Raw genomic sequence first — 22596 nt, forward strand, 5'->3', positions numbered from 1 at the left:
TTGGATGTCAGCATAAGTTAGTAAGTTTGCAGATGACACTAAAATTGGAGGTGTAGTGGACAGCGAAAAAAGGTACCTCAGATTACAACGGGATCTTGATCAGACTGGCAAATGGGCTGAGGAGTGGCTGATGGAGTTTAATTTAGATAAATGTGAGGTGTAGCATTTTGGAAAGGCAAATCAGAGCAGGAATTATACACTGAATGGTAAGGTCCTCGGGAGTGTTGCTGAATAAAGAGACTTTGAAGTGCAGGTTCATAGCTCCTTGAAAGTAGAGTCGCAGGTGGAAAGGATAGTAAAGAAGGCGTTTGGTATGATTTCCTTCATTGGTCAGAGTACTGAGTACAGGAGTTGGGAAGTCACGTTGCAGCTGTACAGGACATTGGTTAGGCCACTTTTGGAATATTGCATGCAATTTTGGTCTCCGTTCTATCGGAAAGATGTTGAGAAACTTGAAAGGGTTCAGAAAAGACTTACAAGGATGGTGCCAGGGTTGGAAGATTTGAGCCTCAGGGAGAGGTTGAATAGGCTGGGGCTGTTTTCCCTGGAATGTTGGATGCTGAGGGGTGACCTTACAGAGGTTTATAAAATCATGAGGGGAATGGATAGGGCAAATGGACAAGGCTTTTGCCCTGGGATGGGGGAGACCAGAACTAGAGGGCATAGGTTTAGGGTGAGAGGGAAAGAAAAAAATGAGTCCTAAGGGGCAACCTGTTTACGCAGAAGGTGGTGAGAGAGAGAGATGGGCTGCCAGAGGAAGTGGTGGAAGCTAGTTCGATTGCAACATTTAAAAGGCATCTGGATTGGTATATGAATAGTAAGGATTTGGAGGGATATGGGCCAGGTGCTGGCAGGTAGGACTAGATTGGATTGGGATATCTGGTCGGCACGGAACAAGTTGGACTGTACATCTGTATGACTCTAGTTTAGCGTAATGCAAGTAAAATCACAATTAGTTCCACGTTCTCTTTCCTGTGATTCAACACTTTTATCTAACTTGATTATTAAAAACTTATACTGCAGAAAGCAAACTATCATTTCCTTTCTCAGCACAATGGGAATGCAACAAGTTGGAAAGTCATATTACCAGAAAACCAAATATTAGTTTCATGCACACTACTTCCTGTCAAAGTAATTGAAATGAGGAAATATTAAAGGCAAAACTGGAGCGCTTACAAACATAATGGGGGACTACTAGGGAAACATCTACCTCTTTTTGTAGCTGTGCTTTCTTTTCCTCCAAAGCCAGGAATACTACTTTCAGCATTCCTACCTCATTCTTAAATCGCTGCATATCTCCCTCTAATTCTTCATCCAAGTAAGGTCGATCAGCTACTCCAGAAGACAACTGGATACTTCTTGGACTGTGCTCCAAATCATCCATTTGTGCCTTTAGATTTCTTACATTAAGATGAGGTGTACAGTTGGCCACATCTTTCCTTCTTGTTGATGAATACTTAACCAATTCTGTACTATGCTTCAGAGGTTTTTCTGAAAAATCAGGGTTCTTGTTAGAAGAATTTGCTTTATCAGTACCAGAATGTAATTTAAGCGAATCATCGCCCGCATCAGAGTCTATATCAGTAACATAACCAACAACATCAGTTTCTTGTTCCCTTAACATGGACAATTCCACCTTTTTTACATGGTCTTCTTTAGCTGTCTCCCATTTCAACTCTTTTGACTCACTAACTTCCTCAGGTGTACAAGCGTGTTCAGAGCTATTTTCATCATTATTTACTGCTAGTTTTGATTCAGTCATCCTATGGAATGTTTGCTGCTCATCTCTCCCATCTGTTGGCTCTGTGCACAGATCTTCATATTCCTTTTGCTCTGGAATTAGATTAAGTACTTTGCAGTCATATTCATCACATCTACTCTCCTCTTCTTCTATAACAGTGTCTTCATTATTCTTAAAATCTGCAATTACAACTTCTTGATCAGATTCATTGCTCACGTATTTTCCACCAAAATCTTCTGAATATTCCATATTAGTTGCATCATTCTTACTCTGTCGAAGTTCTTCAAACCTTTGCTTCAACTCAACTGTCAAATTTTCTAGATGTGATGCTATTTCCTCCTTTCCTTTTTCAATCCAGACTTTTAAATATTTTTTCTTCAAAGCCGGTCTACTCATTTCATTTATCCCCATACCTGCAGCAGCATTCTCCCTACTATCAAAATCAGGCCCTTCATGCAGGTTGACTTCTTCAGCCTTCTGTTGAGAAACCAAAACTCCTTCATGGGTTTGACTTGTAAATTGAGACCTCTTGGTGGGCAATTTGTCATCGACACTGGTTGTTTCTAAAATATTTTTATCCTTGTGAAAGCATGCGAAACAGGTAAAGAGAAATCAGGCATCATTACCAAATGATCAGTATGCACTGGATTATAAAGAAAAACACATACTTCATAATAATTAATAAAGTAGTACATTAGATTTATGAACAAAGAAATACTGCCCATAACATTCAATACATCTATTACTTTGCAACCTCGGGAACGTGATACATACATTCGTTATGAGACACTGGGAATTGGGTTTGATTACTTCTCAATTGATTTCTATCATTTGTACTATTATCTTCAAATCCAATAACAGTACTTTGCATAATACTGTCATGACAATGATATGCCAATTAATTTCAGCTGTATGGAACATTTCTTTATTCTGTAGTCTACATTTATAATTGCGTGGCTGCCTTCTTTATACAGCACAAGGGCAACCTCGATTATCCAAACAACACCAGCAGGGAGTATTTTGTTCAGATAACTTATTGTTTGGATAACTGAATCTTCAGATAACACTTTACCCAAGCATTGAGACCTTGAGAGCTTGTTTGGATAATCTGAAATTCAGATAATCGAAGTTTGAATAATAGGTGTTGTACTGTATATTATACATGTTGAAAGTTAGTTAAATGTGATAAGTGGAATATTTTTTAAACATACAACAATTGAAAACATTTTGATGATTCATTGCTTCCCCTATTTCTATTTAATTTTAGAAGAATAAATCTAAATTTGATTAATAATTTACTTGTATATGTTGAATTCATGGTATTAATTCATACTTCTTGACAGAACTAGCTTTGTGATCATATCACAGGTCAGCAATTCTTTCAAGAATCATTTAACAGTCGCTTCTGGTGATAATGAATAAAGTCATTCTAATATCTCACCGTTTCAAAAATTATAAAGTAAATAACTCAATGAATATTGGTCACCAAAATGAAGTCAAAAGTATTTCAAAGCAGAATTTTTTTTTAAAAAGGATGTATAATAAAATGCAAAAGCAACCACTTCATAGTTTTAATTTTTAATAACAACATAAACACCTACAGTCTTCATTTGACACTGCAGTACTGTGTGACATCAGAATTGGTTGGCCCTCAAATAATCAAAAAACCTAATCATTATGAAGAATCGGACCCAAATTATTTCAGAAACTCTTGTATCTGTCATTCTCAAGTCAGCAGCCAATATGCACAGTGCACATTATCATGATATTATTAAGCAGTTCTAATTACTTAAAGAAAAAGCGTTTGCTAATTCTGAAAAAAAAAAGTTGCAGTACAAATAAAATCAAGAAAATGTACACCTGGGGTGCATCCCTCCACAGCAAGGTTTATGATTAGATTTCCTACAGTGTGGAAACAAGCCCTTCGGCCCAACAAGTCCACATAGACCCTCTGAAGAGTAACCCACCAGACCCATTCCCCTACATTTACCCGACTAACGCACCTAACACTACGGGCAATTTAGCATGGCCAATTCACCTGACCTGCACATCTTTGGACTGTGGGAGGAAACCGGAGCACCCGGAGGAAACCCACAGGGTGAATGTGCAAACTCCACACAGACAGTTGCCCGAGTCGGGAATTGAACTCAGGTGCCTGGTGCTGTGAGGCAACAGTGCTAACCACTGAGCCACTGTGCTGCCCAATTGCGTGTGTAAAACAATATACAGCAATAAAATGTTAGTAAAATCAAATAAGTATTGCATGAAAAGGTAAACGTAGTGGATTATTGTTCACTAAAAGACGCTTGGGCCACTCACTGATCCTCTTGTTCGGTATCTCAGTCGCAGAGTTATAAAGAACTGAAACACCTTTCCGTCTAATTCGTCCACGCTGACCAGATATCCTAAACTGATCTCATCCCAGTTACCAGTATTTGATCCATATCCCTCTAAACCCTTCCGATTCAGGTCTTCATTCAGATGATGTAAATGATGTAATTATACCTACCTCCACACTTCGTCTGGCAGCTCATTCCATTTATGCACCACCCTCTATCTTAGAGCTTCCTCCCTACTAATTGCAGCCCTTCTCACTGTCATTCACTTAATCTCTCTCATCCACATCAAGTGTTTGAGAGAGGGAAACTGTATGTAAGGGTCAGGAACCAGGCGGTAAGAAGAAACAGTAGGTTATGAAGAATTAATAGGAATCTTTGGGATAATTAAGTTAAAGGAAATCAATATGCTTTCACTATGAACATCATAGTTCAAGAATGTCAGGAAGCATGGCGTCAGTTGTCATGCCTTTTTAGGAGTGCATTGGGATAGCTGCAGTGATGAATTAAAGTACAGAGGAATATCAGTAACTAACACGTTCCTATTGTTTAGATCAGAGTGGTGCTGGAAAAGCACAGCAGGTCAGGCAGCATCCGAGGAGCAGGAACATCGACGTTTCGGGCAAAAGCCCTTCATCAGGAATAGAGGCAGGAAGCCTCCAGAGTGGAGAGATAAAAGCCTATCTTCCAAATTTCTTTGTACTTTATGTACAAAATACTTAATTATTTAGATTGAGAAATAAACTAAAAAAGTTACGTGGCCTGATTAAAATTTTCCAATATCCCCATTGCCACTTGCTATTTTTCTAGATAAACAGGACATCCATTGGTGGCAAATGGAATGTAAATACAGTAAATTCTATAACAGCTCTCATAATTCATTCAAACCATAACGGTCTTATGACATTAACATCATGTGATGTTACATTTTCTGACACAAGACAAATTTTTTTAAAAAGTTACAAGCATCCTCCTTGTAGTTAATGAATAGAAATAAATATTGGAATGCCAATTCTTAGGAAGCACAATGCAAGTAAAGATCCAGTGAATGTACATCTGTGAACCTAGATGCATCACAAGTAGCAATTACTGAAAAGCTAGTTTGTAACTTGAATAGTAAGGAAAATAATGATAAGAGAGAAGCCCCTTTGTAGATATTGCAGTTGGTTAGCAAAATTTATTGTCTATTTGAGAGTTTTGCCAATATTACTTTCAGTCTCAGTTGGTGATCATGGTAAAAATCAGCTCTACAATTCTTTAATTGCCTCACTATTTAAAATTGCACTCAACTATTAACTGTGGTAGGTTCAATCAATGCCAGCTTGTGCATTTGTTTTAATGTATGGAGTTTATAACAAGTTACAAACAATGCACTGTTTCTGGATTGAAAATGCTACACCAAGATTGAGCTAACATAATTAGAAACTTTTGTGAATTGTATTTAATTACTGGATGATTTATTTCAAGTAAACCATGCAGCGTTTTAATTTTTTAAGAAAATCATTTTTGCATTAAAAAATCCAGTAAAACGCAAAACCAAATTTACTATCACAGTCATTCATGAATATCTCACCTTCTGCATATTCCAGTCATAGTTCTCTTTTTCATTATCTTCATCTTCCAATAGAGATATTTTCAGATCGGATTCTGAAGATACATTTACAAATTTATTAATAGCTTAATAGATACATTTTTTAAGAGGTGCATACATTTCCTTAGTCAATACTGTAACAAATTGTGATTGAAGCAAACACAATTGAGAAATCAGATGTTTCACCATTTTTCAGCAATTGTGACAGGCAAATACTTTGCATCCCATAGTTGATATGATTGCAGGCACAAAATTGGCAGATTGTCTGTTTGCGTCAGTAATAAATGTGTTTTAGGAAGCACCATAAGGCCAATATTCAACTCACAGCTATCAAATTCTGGCAAAAATGATTAGCTTTCCCTTTGCCAAAGGAAAGATGAGTGAATATCACGTGTTTCTTTATACTTTGTTGGCTAAACTTTTGGACTTGTGGATTCTCATGTCCTACAGATACACTTTTCCCCCGAGGGAATATCCTTTTAATATGAATTCCAATCAGTTTCTAATTTGGAAGAGTGCAACAAGTCAAATAGAGAGTTATATTAGTTCAGTTTCAATTTGAAAATATACAAATTGCTCAAAATCAGTGAGGAATGAACATTTTAGGTGAGATACAAGAAAATTCTTTATTCCACAAAAGGCCATTTATTCAGAAGAAAACTACATCTGGTGCTTAGCACAAATTGGAAAGATACAAAATCCTATGATACTTCTTTGGGTCCAACAAATGATCCCACAGAAAATACTATCAATATGATAACATCAGAAAAACAATTATGCAATATCCTGTTGTTTCGACAAAAATAAAAGGTGTGCCTATCAGTACATAAATTTTGCTATGTTGAAGTAAGTAATTAGAAAAACAGAAAATGCTTGGTATAACTACCGTTAATTTTTTTCGTTCTCCAGATACCAGACCGGCGAAGTACAGTCATAGAATCATAGAGATGTATAACACGGAAACAGATTATTCAATCCAACTCATCCATGCTAATCAGTTATCCTAACCAAATGTAGTCCCATTTGCTAGTACTTGATCCATATCCCTCGAAAATCTTTCTATTCACATACCCATCCAGATGCCTTTTAAATGCTGTAATTGTATAAGCCTCCACCACTACCTCGGACAGCTCATTCCATACACGCACCACCCTATGCATGAAAAAGCTGCCCCTTAAGTCCCTTTTATATCTTTCCCCCCTCACCCTAAACCTATGCCTTTAGTTCTGGACTCACCCACCCCAGAGAAAAGACTGTCTATCTATCCTATACATGCCCCTCATGATTTTATAAACCTCTATAAGGTCATCCCTCAGCCTCTGATGCTCCAGGGAAAACAACCCCAGCCTATTCAACCTCTCCCTACAACCTGGGCAACGTCCTTATAAATCTTTTCTGAACCCTTCCAAGTTTCACAACATCTTTCCAATAGGAAACCAGAATTGCATGCAATATTCCAAAAATGGTCTAATCAATGCCCTGTACAGCAACATGACCTCCCAACTTCTATACAAAATGCTCTGACCAATAAAGGAAAGCATACCAAACGCCTTCTTCACGATCCTATCTACCTGTGACTTCACTTTCAAGGAACTGTGAAACTGCACTCGAAAATCTCTTTATTCAGCAACACTCCCTAGGACCTTACCATTAACTGTATAATTCCTGCTCTGATCTGCTTTTCCAAAATACAGCATTTCGCATTTATTTCAATTAAACTCCATCCGCCACTCCTCAGTCCAATGGCCCATTTAATCAAGATCCTGTTTTACTCTGAGGTAACCTTCTTCTCTGTCCACTACACTTCCAAGTTTGGTGCTTTCTGCAAACTTACTAACTATACCTCGTATGTTCACATCCAAATCATTTATATAAATGACAAAAAGCAGTGGACCCAGCATCAATCCTTGTGGCACACCACTGGTCACAGGCCTCCAGTCTGAAAAGCAAATCACCACCACCACCTTCTCTCTTCTACCTTCGAGTGCTGTGTCCAAATGGCTAGTTCTCCCTGTTTTCCACAAGATGTAACCTTGCTAATTAGTCTCCCATGGGGAAGCTTGTCGAATGCCTTACTGAAGTCCATATAGATCACATCTATCACACTACCGTCATCAATCCTCTTTGTTACTTCTTCAAAATGTTCAATCAGGTTCGAGAGACATGATTTCTCATGCACAAAGTCAAGCTGACTATCCCTAATCAGTCCTTGCCCTTCCAAATACATGTACATCCTGTCCCTCAGGATTTCCTCCAACAACTTGCCCACCACCGATGTCAGGCTCACCAGTGTAGTTCCCTGGCTTTTCCTTACCACCTTTTTAAAATAGTGGCATCACGTAAGACAATCTCCAGTCTTCCGGCACCTCACCTGCGACTTTCGATAAAACAAATATCTCAGCAAATATCCCAGCAAACATTTCCCTAGCTTCCCACCAAGTTCTAGGGTACACCTGATCAGGTCCAGGGGATTTACCCATTTTTATCCATTTCAAGGCATCTAGCACCACTTCCTTTATAACATGGACATTTTTCAAGATGTAATCATCTATTTCCCCATATTTTACATCTTCCACATCGTTCCCCACAGTAAACACTGACGCAAAATATGAATTAGTATTTCCCTCATCTCCTACGACTCCACACATAGGCTGCCTTGCTGAGGTTTGAGGGGCCCTATTCTCTCCCTAGTTACCCTTTTGTCCTTAATATATTTGTAAAAATTGTTTGGATTCTCCTTAACCCTATTTGCCAAAGTTATCTCATGTCCCCTTTCTGCCCTCCTGATTTCCCTCTTAAGTATACTCTAAGGATTCACTCGATCGCTCCTACACAGGTCATGTGCTTCCTTCTTTTTCTTAATCAAACCCTCAATTTCTCTAGTCAGTCACCATTCCCTACAGCTACCAGCCTCTTCTTTCACCTTAACAGAAATATACTGTCTCTAGGCTCACATTATGTCATTTTTGAAGGCTTCTCATTTTCCAGTCATCCCTTTACTTGCGAACATCTGCCCCTAATCAACTTTTGAAAGTTCTTGCCTAATACCATTAAAATGAGCCTTCCTCCAATTTAGAACTTCAACTTTTAGACCTGATCTATCCTTTCCCATTACTATTTTGAAACTTATAGAATTATGGTCGCTGGCCCCAAAGTGCTTCCCCACTGACACCTCAGTCACCTGCCCTGTCTTATTTCCCAAGAGTAAGTCAAATTTTGCACCTTCTCCAGTAGGGATATCCACATGGTGAATGAGAAAACTTTCTTGAACACACTTAACTTCCTTTCCATCCAAACCCTTAACACTACGACAGTCCCGGCCTACGTTTGGAAAGTTAAAATCCCTTCCACAACCACCCTATTATTCTTAGATAACTGAAATCTCCTTACAAATTTGTTTTTCAATTTCCTGCTGATTTGTAGGGGTCTATAATACAATCCCATTAAGGTGATCATTGCTTTCTTATTTCTCAGTTCCATCCAAATAACTTCCTTGGATGTATTCTCAGGAATATCCTCCTTAAGTACAGCTGTGATGGTGTCTGTTGTGAAATTCACCGCTCCCCTTCCTCTCTTGCCCCCCCTTTTCTATCCTCCCTATAATATTTGTAATCTGGAACACTGAGCTGCCAGTCCTATCCATCCCTGAGCCATGTTTCTGTAATTGCTCTGATATCCCAGTGCCATGTTCCCAACCATGCCCTGAGCTCATCTGCCTTCCCTGTTCGGTCTCTTGCATTCAAGTAAATGCAGTTTAATTTATCAGTCCTACCGCGTTCTCTGCTTTGCTCCTTCTTACCCTGACTGTTTAATTTGCTCCCTTTCCCAACTGTACTAGTCTCAGACTGATCTCTTAACTCACTATTTCTCTGGCTCCACCCCCCTCCCTCCACCTTAGTAGTTTAAATTCTCCCTAGCAGCACTAGCAAATCTTCCTGCCAGTATATTAGTCCACTTCCAATTCATCCTTCTTGTACAGGTCACTTCTACCCTTGAAGAGATTCCAATGATCAACAATGTGAACCCTTCTCCCATGCACCAGCTCCTCAGCCACGCATTCATCTGCTCTATCCTCCTATTCGTACCTTCACTAGCTTGTAGCCCTGGGAGTAATTCAGGTATTACTATCCTTTTAAAGTTCCTGCCTAACTTTCTATATTCTCCCTTCAGAAACTCATCCTTTTCCCTTCCTATGTCGTTGGTTCCAACGTGTACAATGACCTTCTGCTGGTGCCTCTCCCCTTTGAGAAATTTCCTGCACCCACTCTGGCACCAGGGAGGCAACATTCCATTTACATTTTTCGCTGCTGGCTGCAGAAATGTCTGCCTGTGCTTCTAACTAGACAGTCCCCTATCACATTCGTTCGCTTGGAACCTGACATACCCCTCATTACACTAGAATTTGTCTCAATACCAGAAACTTGACTGTTCGTGCTACATTCCCTTGACAGTTCATCACCCCCTACATTTTCCAAAACAGAATACTTGTTTGAAATAGGGGAGCCACAGAAGAACTCTTTCGCTACCTGCCTACCTCTCCTACCTTTCCTGGATTTAAGCCATCTATCTGACAGTATCTGCGGCTTTTCTCCCCTCTCATATCTGCCATCCATCACACCCCCAGCTCTTGTAAATTCCTCATTGCCTCTCACTGTCGCTCCTCTTGATCCAGGCAATACGATAGGATTCGCAATCAAAGACACTTCCTACAGACAATCATCAATAACATGGAAACTCTCCCTAAACTCTCACATTCAACAAGAACAGCATATCACTCTACTAAAGGCCATCTTCATTCCTTCACAATCTAGAAAATAGCACTGTCTTTTTGCTCAAAAAAAAATGCTCCAGGCTAACTTAGTACTTACGGTTTATATTTTGAAAATTTAATCAAGAGACAGATTTCAATAAAACATATAGTCAAGGAAGAACCCATTCTACTCACTACTGCAGACTTACAACAAGGTTACATGTTAAAAACTATACATTTTTAACATGTATAACATGTGAGCTCTCCCACACAGGTTCCTCCAAGGTCAGCTGTGAATTTCGCTGTTTGTTAATTTTTCCCAGATGCACTCGGATGCCCAGAGATACATAAAGTCAAACAGTAAAGGCAGAAACTGTGCAGATTCACTGCTATGTCAGTTGGCAGTGTAGGCTTCTTTCTATCATGCCTCAATGACCATGTGGTTACTGCCTTTTGTGGGTCTTTCTCACTTTTAAAAGTGCTGTTAGTTTGACTTGTTTTTTCTCCAAAATTTCAAAACAATGCAACAGCATATAAAACAGTAATTGCTGCTCCTGGAATTCGAGGAAATCACCTCCAACACCTAAAATACCTCAAAGAAAAGTACTTTCAGCATTTCTACCATCCTCAGTGTTTTGCTTCACTATCCCACCAAAAGTGAATTAGTTGCATTTCTTCATTCTATTCCATATTTGAATGTACTTTAAATTGAGTCATACCACTGCTTCAAGATCAAAAGCAATAAGAATAAATCAGTTCCTTGAACCTGCTCTCTCACTCAGGGCCAATCTTGTGCCTTAACCCAACTTTCTTGTTTATTCCCTATAATTATTTGATTTGAAGCAGCCAAAAATCTGTCCATCTCATCCGTGAATGCACTTGACAATGGAGCATCCATGCCAAAAATCACAACTTCACATCAAAGAATTCTGAAATGACTGCTAACTTGTCCTGAGACTATGATCCTAATCTTACTCAACATTACATGATGTAATTTCAAGATCTTTTAAAATTCCAATTGCATAATACTGTAGGTATTTTTTGATTGTATTCAAACACTTGTCTCACAATTCAGTAACCAAAGTCTGTGACCACTTATTTACTTCTTGAGATTACCTTATACTGAAACAAATTGATTTTAAAAATGGCAACATTGAATATGTTTGTGTTTGCATTTAGGACTTATCAACAGTGTCTAAAACTGAAGTATAAAACATAACTTCTTCATACATACCATTTTTATTTTCCAATTTAACTGATGGAGTATTTTTGAGTTCAGGCTCTGGAGAACTTTGATATTGCATTAAAGGATGTGCAGTCAATTTAGTTTTCAATAAATCAGGTGACAGTGATGTTCTGTAAACACACATGGTCTCTTCAGAATTTGACTTCAATTTGCTTACGAGGCTCTTTGGTGATTCGGATGGGAGTAGTGTTGATTTGTCAGCATTCGTAACTTGATGCACTTGTGGCACAGAACTAAACAGGTAGGGTGATACATTTTTGCCTGAAGCACTGAAAGAGTCCCAGTCTGAGACATCTGTAAAAGAAACATCCATACCTTACTGCCAAAGTTTACACTCAGTTTCCACGCCAGGATTTGTAGGTTTACACTGCATTTTGCAAGTATGCCACATTTAAGGTTTGCCATCTGAAGCTGTCAGTTCAGGCACACAGTTTTAAAAAAAAGTGGTGTCCAAAACAACATTCCTCGTTCAGTTATGATCATCAAACAAAATGGAACAGGAATAGGCTTTGAGTTCCTTCTGCTTGCTCTGCCATTCAATTTGACGATGGTTGATCTGTACTTCAACTCCTTTGGGTTGACTTGGTTCCAAATTTTTTAATGCCCTTATCTAAAATAATCTGCATTCTGAGATTTTTCAAACTGGCCCTGCCTTCGCAGCATTCTGGGGGAAAAGACATGCTCCAGAATTTCACTTCTCTTCGTATGAAGGACCACTTCCTGCTAACATCCTTGAATGATTCAACCTTATTCTGGATTCTTCAAACAGAGAGAACAGGTTCTCTTATACCCCTGACAAATCTAAACATCTTAAAAATCCTTCAATATGATTGCTCCTTAATCTTGCAAACTCAGGGAAATGGGATACTTATTATATGCTTAAATCATGTCTAAAATGGCTGCCTCTTAAGTTAACAGGTTTCAGAATATATATTATGTGAGCAATAGTCTGCATATTTCAGAAGTATAACTTATTGTATAAATGCACACTTTTGTTCATCAAATAGAAAACTAACATTGATTCCAATTTGGTTTTGAATCTCTCATAATTTAATGAATTATAACAATTCTCATTTCCTTAATTTCTTCACATCACACCCCGAAAAAAAAAAGTTTCATCTGTTGATACTGAAAACTTGGATGCATGCTGCAACATAATCTGCACAAAAAACAATCATGTCTTGTACAGTTAAATTTCCAACATGTATGACTGGTAGGCAAATACAGGACTGGGAAATGCAAAGTTGGAAAATTAATCTCTACACTGTGCACCTTTTGAACAGCTTTTACACATTGATGAACACTGCAGTTCAGTACAGATTCAAACAGTTTAGGGTTAGAGCTATTTGGCAACAACTCTTGGCATTTGAAGGGCATAGTATGATTGAGCATTCTGCACTATTCAATGTGGCACTCAGATTCAGAGTAACTTCTTGCTGGCTTCTGGCTGTGGTTCATGCTAGCACCATAATGTTTGGATTATACACTATGCCTTACTTTACTCTGACATCTGTGTTTACTTGTGCTAGTCAGAGTCAGAAGGTTGTCGGCGTAAGATGTGTTACAGGACTTGATTACAAAATTAAGGCAGACACTCCAGTATGGACTGATTGACTGCTATACTGTTGAAGGTATGTTGAGATGAAATGTCAAACAAAGGCTCCATATATGCCTTTTGTGTTATGGCATCAAATATTCACATTATTTATTAATGACTTGGATAATGGCATAGAAAGTCACATATCCCAATTTGCTGATGGTCAAGAGTGTTAGGCAGCATTATAGACAGTATAGATAGTCTATCAATGTCTGTTTGCAATTTTATGCTAAGTGAGTGGGTAAAACTGTGCCAGATGAAGCTCAATATTTTTGATTTGATTTATTGTCACATGATGTTTGGTTTTATGCTCAGTACAGGCAGATCATAACGTGACTGAACAGAGCGAGGAATACAAAGTTATGGCTGCAAAGGAGGTGTACAAAAAGCAAGATCAACATTAGATTTAAAATTTGAGAGGTCCATTCAGAAGCAGCTGTTCTTGAACCTACTGGTACAAGTGTTTGAGTCTTTGTCTTCTGCCTGATGGAAGAGGTTGGAAGAGATTATATTTGGACTGGGAGGGGTCTTTAATGATATTGGTTGCCTTTTCATGGCAACAAATGTAGATGGAGTCAATGGAAGGAAGATCAGCTTGTGTGATGGTCTGGGCTGTGTTCACAACTTTCTTATGGTCCTGTGATGCTCTTGACCGTCTGCAACTCAGTTCCACTAATATTGGTAGGGGCATGTCCTCTTCCTTGCTTCTTGAAGATGATCAGCTCTAAATTTTGCTGACGTTGAGGGAGAGATTGTTATAGAATAGAACAGTAATTTATTGTCACATATATTTTTATTTAAAAAGCGAAACATTTTATAAGTTGCTATACCATGGTGCCTGTATTAATAACATAAGTCATAGGTAAGAGGGAAAAAAAGAAGTAAAGAAAAGGCAATGTTCATCCAGACCAATTTCAGTGCAGGGAAAGCCAATTTAAACAGCATATGTTGGAATACCCAGAAGCCGCCAAAGTCATTCCCCATGCCAGGACGAGACTGCCTGCTAGCCTGCTGGATTACCCGGAATGAGGCCTCCACGCCAGAATCAGAATCCCATACTCGGCTCCTGGAATGCCTGGAAGCTGCTGCTGAAACAGATCTCAATGCAGGTACAACACCTCCATGCTGGGACAAGTGCAAATGCGAAGTTGGACTGAAAAAGGATAGATCAGAGTATTTTCTAGATGGCCTTAAGTTAAATACAGTACATGTCTGAAGAGACTTCGAGATGCAGATGCACAGACCTTTAAATATCATGAACCGGTGAAGAAAATAATTAAGAAACCTAACAGAATGCTGGCCTTTATCTAGGGGATTGGAACATACGGATGCAGCAGTTATGTAAAACACTGATTAAATCCTACTTGGGAGCATTGAGAGCAGATTAGGGCACTACACATTAGGAGGGAAATATTGGCCTAGAAGGTAGTACAATGTAGATTTACAAGAATGATACCTGGACTTCAAGTGTTATGAGGAGAGATTTTTTTAAATTAGACCTGTTTACTCCAGAATTTGGAAGGTAAAGGGGTGTTCTGATCAAAGGTTTTCATGATATTGAGGGGAAAAGACAGGGTAGGTAAAGATAAACTAGTTCCACCAAGTGACAATCATAGATCTAGGGGGGACAGTCTTACAATTAGGTGACCATTCAGGTGAGTTGTTTAAAAGAACTTCGACACAAAGGATGGTGGATGTTTGAAATTTTCTTCCACAAATGGCAGTGGATGCAGGATCACATTCATTTTAAATCTAAGATAGATAAAGCTTTGCTTCACAAAAAAAAAGGATATGGGCCAAAGGCTGAATGTGGCGTTAGGTCACGGATCAGCCATGATTTCATTGAATGGTGGAACAAGCTCAACTGGCTCAATAAACTACTCTTGTTCCTATACGATAGGAAAGATATAGCACTGCACTAAATCATCCTCAAAGTCCTGGCCAATATCTATCCCTTGATCAACATCACAAACGAGATTGTTAACTATAATAATCGCGGTAGAAATGTAATATGGGTGTTTGCTGTGTATACCTTTGGCTGTGTTTCCTATATTTTAACAATGACTACAAAGTACTTCATTGGGTTGCAGTGTGCTTTGGGAAGCTGAGTGACTTATTTTCCCCTTTCAGATTCTGCGGGTTAGCAATTCTGAGTATTTGGCAAACGTATCACTAAATTCCAAAAGATATATAGTAAAGTAGAATGCATCCAATGCTTTCAGGACCAGAAAATGAAAAAGCTGAAGAAAATATATTGAATGCAAAGCATCCTAAAACGCTTCACAAATTCTATCTTTCTCTATAGGAAGAATTTTTAGAACATTCATATTATCATCCCAATTATTTTAGAAAATAAAAGTTTTATTTATGTACAATATGTATTCTGCTTTGCAGATGTCCAAACTAATTAAAATAAGGAGTGAAATGTCATAAACTTGCAATCACGCTGACAGCAAGCGTCTGTTTCACACACAAAAAAAAATCATTCTTCAGCATGGATGAGGAAATCAAAGTAACATGGAACTATTATATAGAATAATTTTGGTATTAATCATCATGCTATATCAGTTTCATCTAAGTGTGAAGTAACTCCATCTAGCATTGTCTTGTGACTGCATTGAAACCAAATGCATCATTCAAAAGACGTTTCCCATTCTTTAGGCTTCACATTAATACAGTACCATGTTTTAGAAGCACATACTTTACCTTTTTACTTAGGCCAGCAATATAATTCAGAACCACTGAGCATATCTGTACAATAATATTCAAATATTTTGCCAAAGATCTTCCATATTCAGATATTAAATTCCTTCAATCTGCTCAAACTTGCTTATTTTATCTTTTCAATAACTGATATGTCAATAACTTTAATGAATCATGAATGCATCATTAAGACATATGATAATTACCTTCTATATCCCCTGCATCAATTAAACCAAGCTCTGCAACTAGATCTGAAACAGAAGAAAAGCAGAACAACTTTGATTGGAAGGGAAAACAAAACACACCAGTCGTAAAATTTACTCTTTTTACTGAAAAAAAAAACACTCAATAGTAAGCCTGAGGTATACCTGACTTCTGCTTATTTCCTTCAAATGTTAATGGTGGCTTGAAAGAAATAGAGCTAAGAGTTAAAATATGCATATAATTACAGAATATTTTAATTTTCAAACCACAAAAAAGTGTATTAATACAAAAATAGTAAATAAAAATAGAAATAATGTATTACCTGTACCACAGTATTCGATTCCAATATTTCTATTAGGAATAAGAATGAAATAGACAAACAAAGTGTTGTAGCAGACAAAAAAACCTCAACTGTTTAGTTTATCAGTTTGCACAAGTATTGTACTTAATTGCAATCACGCAGATTGAATCCAAGCACATTATTTCTCACAAAACACCTAATTTGTCAGGTAAACTATATCAAAGATGTAACTAAATGGCAAATGCAATATAAAATTCATGGCAAAGTAGGCTCTGCCTATATTTATGCCTACATGCTCCACTTATTTCATTTAACCAAATTAGTGCATCAGTATAAATTTCATCAAATGTGATAAATCAGTAAAAAGCACACCTACAAGCACTAGTAATATGCACAATTCTTCTGATTTATTTTCCATTGACACCACAGCTAACTAAAATAGAAGAACAAAAATGCTAGGTATCATTTTTTTGAACAATTACTGTCCCGACTAAATTTATAGAATGATGTCTATAATCATGCTGCGTCACTTGAATCTTGTAGATTAGTTAAGAAACATTCTCAAACAAGAAAAGGTAGTCTTATGAAGGCAGAAATATACAATATATTGAAAAAATTGGTAAGGTTAAAAGTGGGAACGTTCACAACTCCTCCAATACTGAAGTAAGCTCTGCCTGCATGCAAGACCTGGTCAAAATTCAGGCTTCCGTTTGGGGAAGTCACTCACAACGCAAGTGCTAGACAATGACTATTTCCAACAAAGCAGGATATAACCATCCTCCATAAAAAACTCAATGATCACTACCATTTTTCCTTAGTAGCATGATGACATTCCCCATCCTAACTAGACTGGGTGGGTCTCAGAAGCATTAACCCAACATATACAATGTGGAATTAACATGAACACTACACTTTTGTTTTAGAAAGCACCTAGAACTTGTGAAAAGCCACATAATCTGACAGCATTTTTTTTTCCTGTTTAAAAGATCAGCTAACAGGTGATTTTCAAGCAGATCTAACAGAATCAGTATTTGCAAGACAGTAATCAGCCAAAAACGAATTTGTTCCAGTCAAAACTCACCTTAAAACCAAATACTTAGGCATGTGACCAGAAGAAACCTGAAGAAAGTTACAAGAATGACAGATAATCTTATTGAAACATCTAAGATGACTTGACATGTGGATGCTGAAAGGATGTTTCCGACTGTGGGAGAAATGAGACCCAGAAGATATAGCTTATCAATAACCCATTTAAAACTGAGATAAGGGTTTTTTTGCCCCTTCTCAGGTGATATTAGAATTCTTTCCACAGGGATCAGTGGAGGAAGCTAAGATGAACAGATTCACATTTAAGAAAGAAGTCAAAGGTAATGGGGAAATTAAGAATAGGAAGTTCAGGCATATTCAGATCAACCGTGATCTTATTAAATGGTGGCACATACTCAAAGAGATCATCTGTACTCCTAATTTATAGGTTTCTATTCTTTCAATTTGCTGTGAACAATTTACTTTACAGCATGCCATTTCAACTTTAAAAGAATTATATCTTCAAGAAATCCAAGGCCTGCCATGTGGAGATTAGAAACTGAACTAATATAATCTATAAAATTGCCAGTCTCTTCACTGGTATCCAATGTTTGTTTGCTGGGTGAGATAGTGTACATAATGTTTAGTTTTTAAACTTTATAAAGCTTGATGCTAAATTAACTGGAATGCATATTCCAATGCTAAGAAAACATACCACTCACAGAGAATATGGAATCACCTACATTCTCTCCTTGACACCCACAACATCCGGCATTTATAAAGTCAAGATCAGCAGGTGCACAGGAACACCATCTGCAAGCTCCTCTCCAAATCACAGCATCTTGACTTTGGACCATTGTCATTCCTTCCGTGTTGCTCAGTTGAATACACCCAAATTACACTTTGGATGTACCTACACCAAACAGATTGCAGTGATTCAAGGTGGCGATTTATCTCCACTTTCTCAAGGGAAGTTAGAGATAAGCAACAAATGCCAGCTTTGTCAACATACCTTTAACTATATAAAGGGTTAGCAAAACTAAAATAGATTGGAATCATCAAAATATGAGCTAGCAAGATTAGACTTGGCTCAGATCCTAAACTTTTTCTTCCAAAATATATTAAATATCAAAAGATTTACTGTATCTATTGAAGGAAGTCCAATGTTATCATTTTAAAGTTTATTTCTTTTGAGCACTATAAGATCACAGGTTTGGTTTTGGTTGGGTATAATCATGAGGGCAACCATAAAAAGCCAAATTCAGTTGATGGTGGGAGTCTGAATCTCTTATGGCGCACTGGTAATGTCCCTACCCCTGAATCAGGAGACTGGGGCTCAAGTCCCACTTGCTCCTGAGGTGTGCAATAACATCTCTAAACAAGTTGATTGGAAAAATAGGTCTAAAACAGAAAATGCTGGAACCACTCAGGCTCAAAGGTTAAGGCAGAGAAACAGAGATAATGCTTAAGCTGCTGACCTTTTACTATAACTGGAAATAGAGATGTAACAAATTTTAGGCAGGCATACGGAGAGGGAAAGGGAACAAAAATAAACTCTGCGATGGTTTGGAAGGCTGGTGTGATTAAGTAAAATAAATAACTATCCAAGGTAAAAGTGGATGTATTCCAGAAAACACATGCCTGTGGTGAGAAGTTATTCCATTTATTCTCTGGTACCTCACTTCAGGGCCAATTCAACGGTGGAGGGACTTGTTTCTTCATCAGCAAACATGTGTATTTCCACAAAGAATCATTAGATACGAATCACCATGGGGAATCCTGACTGATTTTTAATCACATCATTTTTAGGATTAGTGCAACTGATATCACTAACTCAGCATAACATAGGGAAGCCTTACAAAATTAGCTTTAAAATCTTGCTCTGCATAAATGTTGATATAACTTCAAAAGCAAGATAGCAGAAAACTAGCAAATCAGTCATATGAATCATTGAATCATACAGTAAAGGCCCTTCAGCCCATCTAATATGTACTGCTGAAAATACATCAAATCTACAATAGTCTCAGTTTGCAACACTTTTCTATTTCCTTAAGCATTATAATACTTCAACTGCTTGCCCAAGTAAGAGGTTATGAGGTTAGCAGTTTCAACTACTTTCTCTGGCAGCGAATTCCAGACCCCCACCAAATCCTGGGTGGAAAAATAAAGTCCCTCAAATCTGTTCTAAACCATCTCCTATCCAATAATTCACCATCCCGCTGTTATTGACCCTTCAATTAAGAATACATTACTTCTATCCAACCTGTTCATTGCCCTCATAGTCATATCATTGTCATCAGTAATCACTTGCTGAACAACAGGATTGTCGAACTAACAAATTACAAGTCACTGGTCATGTGAAATGCGGTCCTTGCATGACCGTTGAGCTCAATCCCGGAGCTGGATCTCTGACCACACATTTCACAGGTGTTTCCAGAAGCCAGAACTGGTCCTTGTTCTTGAGAACATTGGTGTTCCTTTACTGTTCTTCCTCTTGCCATCGGACCTTCTCAAAAAAAATTGTGCCTTCATGTAAGTTTCCTCCAGGTCAATTTCTTCCAAACAAAGGTTGTCATGCGTTGACAGCTATATTGCATTTCTCGAGAGAAGACTACAAGGAGCCTTTAAAATGCTTAGCTTCCTCTTCCATCATTCGAGAGCTCCCCTTTAGATGGGAGATGATTTGCTTTGGTAGTTGGAACACAGGCATCCTAAAAATGTGGCTAGCGCAGCAAAATTGGTTTCAACTGATCATGTCCCTGATGCTAGTGCTGTTAGCTACTTCAACAACATGGATGTTAGCAAGCATGCCCTCTCAAGTGTGTGGAGAATTCATCTCAAAGAATGTCAATGGCAATTCTTAAGAGTTCTGAGGTGGCTTCTACATGTAATCCAAGTTTCAGAGCCATATGGAAGAGTGAAAGGATGACTGCCTTATATATTATTATCAGCACAGATGTCATGGTTGAAGACTCTCATCCTCAAGCTTCCGAAGATAGTGCTCGCAGATTCGAAATGCCTCACTGATGTCAGCCTTAGATGCTGGGGAGGCAATGGCCTAGTGGTATCTTTGAAGGACTGTTAATCCAGAGACTCAGGTGATATATTAAGGCAGATGGTGAAATGTGAATTCAATAGAAATCTGGAATTAAGAGTTGGATGTCCACAAATCCATTGTTGGGAAAACCCCATTTTGTTCAGCAATGTCCTTTAGGGAAGGAAATGGCCATCCTTACCTGGACTGGCCTACATGTGACTCCAGACCCACACAGCAATGTGGTTGGCTCTCAGCAACGAGGAATGGGCAAGAAATACTGACCCAGCCAGTAATGCCCTCATCCTGTGAATGAATAAAAACAAAAAATTAGCTTACCAGGTAGAGGATATGTTCCATGTTTGGGAGGATTTCTCCGTTGATCTTAATGGAGGGAGGGACTGGAACTTGACCTAGGACGGTTTGGTAAAGGGTTCGAGACAATTCTTTGGTATGCTTCTGTGAAGGTATTAAGTGAGGCTTGAAGATTCAAGAGAATTCTTCTTGGATTACAACCAACTGAGGATGAAAGGTTTTCCATCTATCCTGTAGACAATGTTCACATTGCCGGGAAACGTGTTCTTGACAAGATGAAGAATGGAGAAAAGGGTGGGGATGATGACACACCCCTTGTCTTGACTCTTGTCTCGACCTCAAAGGATTCTATTATATTGCCAAACTTCCAATGTCTTCACCAAAATCTCCAAAGAGTTCATTGAAATGGAGTGGGGGGGAAATCTGGAAACAGCTGAAAACTGCCATTGTATGCTATGAAGAAACTATTGAATACAGACCAGCAAGTGCCAAGACTAGTTTGATGAGAATGATCAACAGGGACCTCATTGACAAAAGGAGGAAAGCTCTTGGTACCTTGCAAAATGACTTCAAACAGCAATAATAGAGTTCCATAGTACTATTAGGAAAATCAAGAACCAAGGACTGAAAAAGTTTAGAAGCTGCAATTCCTTGCTGAAAAGCTGCTTCAGCACCAAAGCACAGGACCAAAGAAACCTTGGTTCCTAATCAGTGTGGAGTTGGGATGGCAACCTTTTGAGAGTCAGAGAAACATCAGCCTCTGATAGAAAGAATGCTTTAAAGAACTTCTAAACTGCAAAATAATCATCAATATGGACATGCTTGAGGAAATTCCCCAATTCTCCAAAGATGAACTTGGACTCCAATCTAGTGTGGCAGAGTCTCCATTAGACAAATAAGGAATGGAAAACCTGCAGGATTCCAGCAGAAAATTTCAAACTTGGAGGAGCACAACTTATTTGTCATCTCCATCAACTATTCCTGAAAATCTAGGACAAAGAAGGAATCCCTGCTCATCTTAGGGATGCTTCCACCACTACTATCTTCAAGAAAAGAGACAAAGTGGACCGCGGGAGCTACCAAGGAATCTCCCTTATTTCCAACACTGGGAAGATCATGGCTTGAATCCTTGTTGTGTGCTTTTCTCCAATCTCGGATGAAATCCCTCCTGAAAGCCAGTGTGGATTCTGACTGAATCGTGGAACTACCAACATAATTTTCACTGCTCGGCAATTCCAAGAAAACTGTCAGGAATACCACCAACCACTCCATATGGCCTTCATTCGCCTGACCAAAGCTTTTAATTCACTCAGGAGAAAGTGAGGACTGCAGATACTGGAGATCAGTCAGTTTTAATTCACTCAGTCAAGAAAGTATTGTGGAAGATCCTGTTGAAGTTGACTGTCCAGTGAAATTCAGCAAAATCCTTCATCTCCTCCACAACAAAGTACTGGCAATAGTCCTCATTGTCTTATACACCTCTATTAGGTAACCCCCTCAACTCTCTCTGCTCCAAAGAAAACAACCTTTACTTCAAAGTTTGGGTGAAGATTTGTAGCTCGGGTGCTCGTTGTTGTGGTTCTGTTCGCCGAGCTGGAAGTTTTTGTTGCAAACGTTTCGTCCCCTGTCTAGGTGACATCCTCAGTGCTTGGGAGCCTCCTGCGAAGCGCTTCTTTGATGTTTCCTCCAGAGATTACAACCGGAAGCGGCAGGGACAGACCACGATAAAAACCGGAGGAAACATCAAAGAAG

The 22596-nt window shown here is 38.5% G+C and overlaps 1 protein-coding gene across 1 annotated transcript in view; it reads right to left on the reverse strand.

The window, feature by feature from the left end:
- si:ch211-272n13.3 (ankyrin repeat domain-containing protein 26) overlaps positions 1-22596 on the reverse strand; it is a 154829-nt gene that overhangs the window by 61236 nt on the left and 70997 nt on the right. Inside the window, exons 15-20 of the mRNA XM_043708882.1 lie at positions 16491-16519; positions 16333-16369; positions 16171-16215; positions 11653-11958; positions 5651-5724; positions 1177-2320 (exon numbers count right to left, since the gene is read on the reverse strand). Of these exons, the coding sequence (XP_043564817.1) occupies positions 1177-2320; positions 5651-5724; positions 11653-11958; positions 16171-16215; positions 16333-16369; positions 16491-16519 (1635 nt within the window). The remainder of the gene's footprint in view (positions 1-1176; positions 2321-5650; positions 5725-11652; positions 11959-16170; positions 16216-16332; positions 16370-16490; positions 16520-22596) is intronic.

This window comes from Chiloscyllium plagiosum, chromosome 19, assembly GCF_004010195.1.
Source record: "Chiloscyllium plagiosum isolate BGI_BamShark_2017 chromosome 19, ASM401019v2, whole genome shotgun sequence".
Classification (NCBI taxonomy): Eukaryota; Metazoa; Chordata; class Chondrichthyes; order Orectolobiformes; family Hemiscylliidae; genus Chiloscyllium; species Chiloscyllium plagiosum.